Source organism: Ailuropoda melanoleuca, chromosome 12 (genome assembly GCF_002007445.2).
Source record: "Ailuropoda melanoleuca isolate Jingjing chromosome 12, ASM200744v2, whole genome shotgun sequence".
Classification (NCBI taxonomy): domain Eukaryota; kingdom Metazoa; phylum Chordata; class Mammalia; order Carnivora; family Ursidae; genus Ailuropoda; species Ailuropoda melanoleuca.
Window position 1 is genome coordinate 28,751,048 of NC_048229.1, and position 10,263 is coordinate 28,761,310.

The window sequence follows — 10,263 nt, forward strand, 5'->3', positions numbered from 1 at the left end:
ACCGATACCTAATTAGCCAGCACGTTGACCTCGGTCTTCCCAGCCTCCAGAACTGTGAAAACAGCTATTGTTTACCTAGTCTACATTCCTTTTTTATAACAGCTCAAACTGACTAAGACAGTATACAAACCAGCAACGAACAAGTGGAATTTGAAATTAGTTACACAGTTAACTTTCACGAGCACCAGAAAAGCCCTGACACTTAGGTGTAAGTCTAACACAGTATGTACAGGGCCTACATGAGGAAAGCCACAGAGCTGATTAACAGAATCAAAGAACTAACTAAATGAAGAGCTTATCCACGTACATGTACAGGGAGACTCAATATAAGGTGTCAGTTCTTCCCAGATCGACTTACAGATTCAATGCAATCCCAAACTAAATAGCGAGTTATTCTGTGGATATCAACAAATTGATCCTCAAGTTTATACCGATAGTCAAAAGACGCAAAGCAGCAAAAAAAAAAATATTGAAGGAAATGAACAAAGTCAGAGGACTGATATTACTTGATTTCAAGGCTTCCTATAAATATACAGTAATGAAAACAGTGTGGTACTGGCAAACAGATACATAAATTGATCAAAGGAACATAATGAAGGCTCAGAAAAGGACTCTAGAAGGCAATTTAACTGTTTCTTACAAAACTAAACACACTCTTACCATATAATCTAGCACTCGCATCCTTGGTATTTATACAAATGAGTTGAAAACTTGTACCCATGTAAAGCCCTGCACATGAATGTTTAAAGGAACTTATGCATAACTGCCAAAAACTTGGAAGCAACCAGGATGTGTTTTAGTAGGTGAATGGTTAAATAAGCTGTAATATATCCAGAAAACGAAATATTATTTATTGCTAAAAAATGAACTATCAAGCCAGGAAAAGACATGGAAGAACCTTAAAAGCATATTACTAAGTGAAAGAATCCAATCTGCAAAGGCTACATATTGTATGATTCTAAGTATATGACATTCTAGAAAAGTATGGACACGTACAACATTTGGCCAGGAAAACTATGGATGGGCAAAACACTTTCCCATGTAAACCAGCTGGTCAACCGCTCTATTAATCTGACACATGAGCAAGGACCCAATTCTACCTGTGAGGAAACAAATGTGCGTTGCTCTCAGCTGCTACATTCACGGAAATTACAGCAACGGTGGAAATGTAATACACATAGAAACACGTTTAGGTAAAAATATTAAACAATGAACTACTCCACAGCTGATACCATTTTGATCTTCACAGGTAACGTTTTCTTCAGTTTTAGGTTTGTCCTTCTCTAGGTGTGGTTTGTATCTGATACCGCACGGACCGCACACACACGCTGCATTAGGATTTTCTGCTCTAGGTTCCACAGGTTTACGTATGTATGTCGGTCTGGACTTACATCCCATCCAGTCGGTTTCCTGAATCAGTCATCAATGAAGGACATATTGCCACGCTAATAAAGAGAGACCATATCACAGGCATTAAAATGCCACAAATTTTCCGTGGAGATGATTAACTAATCCTCTCTACTGAAACACTCCCCGTTTATACATTCGTAGAGCTGAATGCCCTGCATCACAGACTGCGTGGAACATGGACCAGTGATCATGCTGATTTCTGTGCATGTGGACTGTCTTGGCGGTTCTGAGACAGGGACTGCTGTGCCACCATGGTGGCACTTTGGCTGCTGACACTTAACTACTGCTATCAACGCCAACAACTGTGCCCCTCTGGATTCATAATGCGAAGACTGCTCCTCACTGGAGTGTCGTTCGGGGTGGGGTCTGGGGGGGTGACTGGATTTGGACGATGTCTTGCGCATGGAGCTCTCCCATTAAGATAATGGGCCACATAAGAAGAGATTAGAGCTCCCTCCCCCCACCACGTGAGGATACGGCACGAAGATGGCCGTCTCCAAACCAGGGAGAGGACCCTTGGGACATAGAAAATCTACTAGAAACTTGATCTTGGATCCTCTAACGTGGAGGCGGTTCTCCAAACACAATAAAACTATCACGCGTAAACTAACACTAGACCACCAATTCAGTAGAGGGTGCACACACACATTCTCCCCACTGATACAAGGAGGTCTTCTGTTTTTATAAATCTACAATCCAGTTGTGGTGCACATTGTATTTAATTGTCTTGACTCTAGTTCTCTTACACTAGATCTGTTGCCACTCCTTTGTGCTCAGGATAATGACAGTTTTCAACAATGTGCTCATTGTCTGCAGAATGACCTTCACTATGGACATGTCTGAATGTATCTGTCACCCTTAGACTCAGGCAGCACATTCTAGCAGAACTTCCCAACACAGATAATGGTGGCATTACCTTAATGCATCACTTCGATGATACAATAGGAGTATTTTCTATTATTGTTGGAGGCTAAGATATGCACCAGGCCCTCCTGGCCCTGGGAGCAAGGATGGCAATTCTGACACCTGGGCACCGGCTTTCAGGACATGGCTTATCTTGTTAGTGGCTGGACCTGAGGCCCGGGGTTGCTATGTGGAAGTTGGGTCCTGAAAGCCATTTGCCTTGCTTCTGGCCACACACCAATCTCCCAGGCAACACTCAGGCCTCCTGCAGGCACCGGCCCAGCTCTGCCGTTCATATAACCCAACTCTGCAACATACCATCCCTCCTGACAGTGCCTGTTCTAGCAGAGGTGCTTTCTGCCCAAACCAGCACCAGTCCCAGCCCAAAGGTCTGGAAAATACTGCCCCTCCCAACACAGAATCTGCAGCTGCAACCTGGCCCCTCCGGCCTAGGCCTCTGAACCACCTGCCCAGATCCCTTCACTACCCAAGCCCAGATTTCAGCTCCACGTGCAACTAGAACCGGAAGCACAAACCTGTCCTGCTAACATGGGCTATGCCCTCATGGGTCCCGGATTGCCCCCAACTCCACCTTTTCCTTCCAGCAACCCCTTGCACATGTGCACACCTGGTGTTCAGCATCCCCAGTTCCCACCAGTGCCCGAATGCTGTGCCTCCTAAAATTTAGATACCTTTGAGGGCAGCACCTGGGCCTGGCACTGGACTCCCAAAATAAACAAATAAGGTATCCAGCAGTGCTTACTCCAAAACAGCCCTAATGGAGGATCCCGAGGCTTTGGCCCCACACATGCACCCTGACACTGAGCTATGGGCTTGGCCCTCAGCTGCACCCAGAGTCTGGCCCAGGTACTTACTACTCAACCACTCTGGGGGTCTGGAAGCACTAACAAAGCACTGTCCTCTTGATTTCCTTCAAAATAACCACCCAGGTGGAGAACATGCAGATCTAACCCAGCCTCTTCTCCAGGCGGACTTCCTTAGACTCCTAACTTCCACTGGGAAAGCTAGAGGTCACCACCTAACACCAAAGCCCGCGCATGCACAGGGAGGCGGCAGCCACCCCCACATGCAGGGATCACATCCTCAGGCTTGCCCAGGCCGACTAAGGATGCCACATCCCTCCGAAAACCTGCAGCTCCACTGACTGCCAACCAGGCATCTTCTGATGGGGTCCTCAGACTTTCCCTGTAGCAGCCCCTCCCTCCACAAAGGGGTCACCTGTCCTGGTTCAGTTCCTTCCCCATCATTTGCTGAATGCAAGAAAACCACAGCATGGGTGTTGAGAAGTGATGGTAATCTGTTAAGACGATCAAGAGTGCTCTCCCCGCTTTCTCTAGCTTAGTGCTGCTGAAAGGGGATTGGGAAGGTGCTGTGGAAAGTGCTCTGCGAAAGAAGCATCAGCACCACTGAGAACCCTGTTAAAAATATAAATTCACGGGCCCACCTCAGAAGAAAGGCTGTTGGATTTCTGGGATTCTGCAGAACAGGCAACAGACATGTGTTATCCTTCAAATAAGGGGAGGTATGACCTTGAAAGGGGTTCAGAGATCCTGAGGGCTGCCATGGTAACCACATGCCAGGTTGCCATACCGTGGGCTTTGGGGACAGGGCTGCTGCCCAGGGCATTGGGAGGACACATGCAACCCTGGCTGTTGGGGGATCACCAATCCTCCCGTAGGTCTGGGCAGACATGGCTGCCATTGCTGTGGGCCCAGAAGACAGAACATCCAGCAAAGAGGGTAACAGTTGACCCCTACAATGTAATGGAATTTGCCAGGCTTTCTAGGGCCACACAACTTGCATCTTCTTCTTAATTTCTCCTTTTGGAATGGGAATGTCTATCTATGCCTATCCTACCACGGCTTTTTGGAAGCAGAGAATTTGTCTCTTTCAAAGGATCACGGCTGGATGGGAATTTTGCCTCAAACTGAATCACATCTGGAGTCCTACCCACACTTGATTTAGATCATATTTAGAGAAGATTCGGGCCTTTCACTTGAAGCTGGAAAGGGTTAAGACTTCAGGGCTGTCAGGATTGGAGTAAAGGTATTGTGCAAGTGAGAACAATGTAAATTTTGGAAACCCAAAGGGCTGAGTGTTATGTGTTGAATGGTGTCCACCCACCAAATTCATGTGTGGTGAAAGATTAGCCCCAAGAACTTCACAATAAGAATGTATTGGGAGACAGGACCTTTTAAGGAGTGATTAAATTTAAATTAGGCCAACTGGGTGATCCTTAAACCAATGACTGGTATCCTCATGATGAAAGGGAATTTGGACATGCAGAGAAACACCTGAATCTGTGTGGAACCAGAGGAAAAACCTTGGAGGAAAAAGTGAAAAGGTGGCCACCTGCAAGCCAAAGAGGGAAACCTCAGAAGAAACCAAACCTGTCTTTACTTTGACCTCAAATTCTAGGCTGCGGCATCCCATAGAGCAACACCGGGAAAACATCACATTTTGGCCAGGTAGCAGAAGCAGGAGAAGGGGAAAGCCCAGTCAGAGCCTTTATTGCAGTGTTTTGAGGAAAGACAAGGTAGGGCAGGATGAACAACCTAGAACCAGCGAGTGGGCCCTGGCTGTCCCTAATTGTCTGGTACCTGGTCCTGGGTTGACTTTGGGCAGTGGAAATATTGGCTTAGTGTGTCAGACCTTGAAAAAGAGCTGTTGGGGGGTTTGGACTCTTTTTGTAAGTCTGCATAAAAAGGGGGGTGCCCTTGTAAAGCCCTTTCCTATCTGTATGAATTGGTTAGTCATGGGAGAGGCAGCCTCTCGCTCACAAGCAAGGTCACAAATGTCAGAGCACCAAGAATACAGAAAATAAAGTAAATGGAATAGGCCCTGTGATGAATAGATTCCAGATACAGGAACACAAAGTCAGATAAAAAAAAACCACAATTAGAACAGAGCATTTGTCAGAAAAGAAAACAGGTACTGTGGGACCTTCTTTCCTGTTCTGAACAATTTCTCCCCTCCTCTCTTTCCTGCGGCTCTATCCCCAGACTGGATGTGCAATTCTAGGTCCCCAGTGAAGCCCTGGGCTGACATGAGACAGAGAGAGACAAATCCTATAGAGAGGGGAAATCTCTGGCTCTCGGAGGTGGCCTTTTGGATGCTGGAGGTAGCATTCATCACTGTCCCTGGCTCGAGGTAAGAGGGAGGCTTCTGGTCACTAATGAGTCTGTCCATGGTCTCTCCCTTGTCCTGGCGCCCCTGCTGCGCTGTCCTCCTCCGATGTCTGCAGTTCAAGTGTGCACTTGCTTCTTCCCTAAGATTGGGCCAAGGGCTGTCTGGCTCTCCTAGGTTTCACTATCCTACTGTTCACAATGAGAGCTCTGGCTGTAAGTGGATTTGGACTTCTTCAGAGGCTGACTCTGACATGGCTTTTTGAAAAGGAATTTCCAGTCTTTGCCGTCCTGGAGTGAAGTCACTGATACTTATGCCTGAGCTTGCCCTTTCCACAGCAGGAATGGATTATTTTGTGCTCAAATATTTCTGCTTTATGTTTGAAAGGATCATGGGAACTCTTCCCTCTGGAATGGGATATCCTAGCTCTGCATTCTGTCCTTAATATCATCCTGATTTCAATCTTGTACAATCATCTGTCCCTTCAATTGGGACTGAATTCTCATCCTAAAACTTTGGAGCCTGTGGGGTACTGGGGTCCAACTACACGGGGTGTTCCGTCAGCCCTCCACAGGGCTCTAACAGCACCTGCGATGCTAGCAGGTTTCTACCCAACACGGTCTGGAGACGAGCCAGTGTGACATTAAAAGCCGAGCTGCTGAGGAGGGCACTGTAGTGGAACCGCTTTAAACTGGTGCTGGGACTCTACCTCCAGATTTAGCTTCAACTCACCATCAAACCAGCTTGTGGGGCACCTGGGAGGCTCAGTCAGTTAAGTGTCTGCCTTCAGCCCAGGTCATGATCTCGGGATCCTGGCATCAAGTCCCATGTCCAGGTCCCTGCTCAGTGGGGAGTCTGCTTCACCGTCTCCCTCTGCCATGCCTCCCCCTCCCCGCTTGTGTTCTTTCTAATAAATATATAAAATCTTAAAAAAAAACAGGTTGTTAAAAATAAATTTCCTATTACACTGGCAACCAGCATTCATGGTGGAGTAGAGTATGGTGTGGTTACTGGAGCCCTTAGTGGCTCCTGATACCCATGTACCTTCTGAAGGGTTTCCACGTCTTAGGTCTTCTCTTAATGTTAGCTAAGGGTCAGGGCACCTCTCAGCCTTAACTTCTTCCCTGAACTTTTAAAATTCTTGTTGCCTTAGGTGTTGCTATTCCTTAGCTAGAGTCTGTCCTTCCCTGTACGGCAAACAAATCTGTCCTCTCCCCGAAACGCGACAGTCTCCCTACAATCTAAGGCTCTTTTTCTTTTCTATAGAACATCGATGAACTACAGTCCACAATAAAAGCTGCCCATGCCATTGCCCGGAAGACCTGCACATGCATAGGAATCCATGCAGAACTGCCTCCCAACAGGCTCCAGTCCTCGCTACCTGACTGTATTCACGCTAACGGGATATGCCCACGAGTACACTGCTGGGAACTCGGGTTCACCTCACTGTGGAGCCAGCATCAAATCCACTCAATTTCACTCAAAAACCATTTGATTAAACTACTATTTTCAGGATGCTAGGCGTCAGAATGAGGCCAAGCTGCTGTATTCACCTCCACTCTGCCCACGTGTGTCCCATGCTGACGTGGCTGATGACGCACCAACATGCATCAGTGTCCTCCTTTGAATGGCATGTGGCTCCTCCTTACATGCACGGTTGACTTTTCCAGAATGACGGATGAATCAACAACAGGATACTGTACAAAAACATACAACTTATTTTTTTCTGGTATGATTAAAGGATTTTACATTCCTTATCCAGGAAAAGCAGAGCCTGCGTATAGTCGAGTCTTGCCTCATGAACAGAAAGGGGCTGACATCTGGAAAACACACAGAAATCACTGCAGTGGTGTTCACCAGCCACCATCTGGGATTATAAGTAAGAGCAACACAAGCATGAAAGATGGAGGAGAGGAAGTAAAAAGACACAAAGGTGCTCACCAGGACGAGTTTGCTCTGGGTGGCTCTGGACTCAGCAGAGGGTCTGGGGGAGACGTTATTAGGCCTGTGAATGTGCTGGACCCGCTGCCTGTGCCTGTGCAGGATGAAAGTCATGGAGCCACTGGCCCAGATCATGAGCCCAGAAAATAAAAATTCGGAGAATATTATCAACAGGGCAGAGAGCGGGGCTGTGACTATCTCAGGAGCTACAGTGAAACAGCACCGTAAATCTCCTCGTTTGTGATGTTCCTCATGCTCCATTTACCAGACACATGTAACAAATACACATGAAAAATTAAATTTACAAACACGTGCATGAGCCAGCAGAGGGAGATGGAGAAGCCGACATACTCTGGGGCTTTCGCTTGAAGATCCTTCCAACAGGCGTTCATGGGGCTGATCATGATGGTCTGGAACACACTCAAGAGGCAGGTGGTGCTAATGGACACTCCCCTGCTCACTCTCTGAACATACAAAAGAAGTCTGCAACCAAATTTACTGAAAAAATGATTCGAACCAGAAGCCGCCACTGTCTGGGGGACTCCTTTAGAGAGAATGACCAAGGAGTTGGATATAGTCAGGTGCTTGAGAATCAAATAGATGGACCTCACCCTGCATTCAGTGTGGTAAAGGAACAGGTAATGGTAAAGATGACAGAAATTGCCCACAATTCCAACTGTCGTCCGTGACAAGAAGATTATTCCTATTATCAAATCCTTGGAGGCTATTCTGTCATCCAACATGTTTTCCTACAAATTATGGCAACAATCATTCCTCTGAGCAACAAGGCCAACTGAAGTTTGACACCCAGATTCGCTTCCATTGTACAATCTTGGGGATCAATTGCCTAAACTATCGGAGCCGGGAAGAGATGGAGAGATACCTAGTACATTTCATGTAAAAGTCAGCAGTAAGGATGAGGGGGTGTTAACCTGGGAGAGGCAATGACAAGTGAGAGCAAATGAAAAGAACACAAGACTTTCAGAAGAAGTCGAAATTCACTAGCCCTGTCGGAGAAAAGAGAAAACTTGATCACTACCCACACCATAAACCAAGTCAACTGTGAATAGATTGCTGATCTAAATTTTAAAGGCATAATATGTTTTTTAAGAAAAAAAAACTTTCACTTGGTCTTTGAACAAGATATTTCTTACACAGCTCTGAAAATATTAATTACTTGGTAAAATGATTTTATATTTAATTAAGAGGTGGCTCTCATCAAAACAACCCCACCACACACACAGTCTATAACCAGCACGAAGAAGTCCTAAAGGCTACACAACAGAATAAACAATAGACAAACCATTCCAACAAAAACTTACTGGAAGGTATTATGCTCCAGTGAAATAAGTCAGTCAGAGAAAGACAATTATCATATGGTTTCACTCATATGTGGAATATAAGGAATAGTGCAGAAGACAATACGGGAGAGGGAAAACTCAATGGGAAGAAATCAGAGAGGGAGAAAAACCATGAAAGACTCCTGACTCTGGGAAACAAACTGCGGGTTGTGGAAAGGGAGTTCTGTGGGGGATGAGGTATTTGGGTGATGGGCATTAAGGAGGGCACGTGATGAGATGAGCACTGGTGTTATACGCAACTAATGAATCATCAAACATTATATCAAAACTAAAGATATTCTATATGTTGGCTAATTGAATTTAAATTTAAAAAACTTCAAGAAAAGAGGTTATTCAACAGATAAGTCATGTAAAAATGTTCAGTGTCTGTAGTAGTCAGAAAAATTTCAAATAAGTCACTACTGCCTGGTACCATCAAACGCTACCCAGAAATCTAAACTCAGAATGAGATAAATAAGAAATTTCAGCAAAGATGTGGACCAACCAAGAGCCTCATACATTGCTGATGGGTGTTAAAACTAGTACAAACGTTTGGAAACTGTCAGGTACCATCTACTTTCTCTGTCTGGATATAATACTATGTCCCAACATATATACTCCCACAAATACACTTACCAGAAATTTGTACAGGTATCCCCAAAAAACTGGTTTCAGCCAGCACTACCCACTACTCATAATAGCCCAAACTCAGGAAACCCATTTCCCATTAACAGGAGAAGCAATCAATGAATGGTTTCATATTTACACTGTGGAGTCTTCTAATAGCAAAGCCAAAATGCCAACAATATCATGAAACAACACAGATAAATTCTGAAAAGTCATATGGCCTGAGAAAGAAGTCATCATAACTCATTTCATGCAGAATGAGTCCATTTATACCAAGTACAAAACAGGCGAAAGTGATCTAATCTTTCAAATGTTGGACAGTTATGAACAATTCCCAAACATCCCAATCCTACAAATATAGCCAAGAAAATGATGCTCGCGGAAATAGTGACTTAGAGAGGCCACAACAGGATATCTGGGGGTCTGAAAACATCCTGTTTCTTCATCTAGAAATTGTGTACATAGGTGTGGTCACTTGTGAACTACAAGTTGCACAGCTGAAATGTACGTACCTTTAATTTCTAAAATACAAATCATCAAAATAAAATTGCAAGGAGTAGGGGCATCTGGGTGGCAGAGCAGTTAAGCGTCTGCCTTCAGCTCAGGGCGTGATCCCGGCGTTATGGGATCGAGCCCCACATCAGGCTTCTCTGCTATGAGCCTGCTTCTTCCTCTCCCACTTCCCCTGCTTGTGTTCCCTCTCTCGCTGGCTGTCTCTATCTCTGTCAAATAAATTTAAAAAAAAAATTGCAAGGAGCTGAGAAGTTTGTTCCTGTGAACGTGTTTGGCCTGCTCACTGAATCTGTACAGAAACAAACTTATGGACCTAAAGGCTTAGATTTGAGCCCAACAATGAATGTCACAGAACCATAACATTGCTACTTAGAGTCTGAAT

At 45.3% G+C, this 10,263-nt stretch overlaps 2 protein-coding genes across 2 annotated transcripts in view; one reads left to right on the plus strand and one right to left on the minus strand.

Annotated features, from left to right (window-relative positions):
• The window catches only part of LOC100464190 (zinc finger protein 677), a 29,742-nt gene extending 19,804 nt beyond the window's left edge, over window positions 1-9,938 (plus strand). The window contains exons 4-5 of the mRNA XM_034639079.1: window positions 5,337-5,484; window positions 6,727-9,938. Of these exons, the coding sequence (XP_034494970.1) occupies window positions 5,337-5,484; window positions 6,727-6,754 (176 nt within the window). The 3' untranslated portion in view covers window positions 6,755-9,938. The remainder of the gene's footprint in view (window positions 1-5,336; window positions 5,485-6,726) is intronic.
• On the minus strand, window positions 7,177-8,144 carry LOC100464444 (vomeronasal type-1 receptor 4-like). The gene is given in 2 exon segments (XM_011235191.3): window positions 7,177-7,643; window positions 7,646-8,144. Coding segments are annotated over 2 exon segments (966 nt in total).
• Window positions 9,939-10,263: the final 325 nt, after the last annotated feature.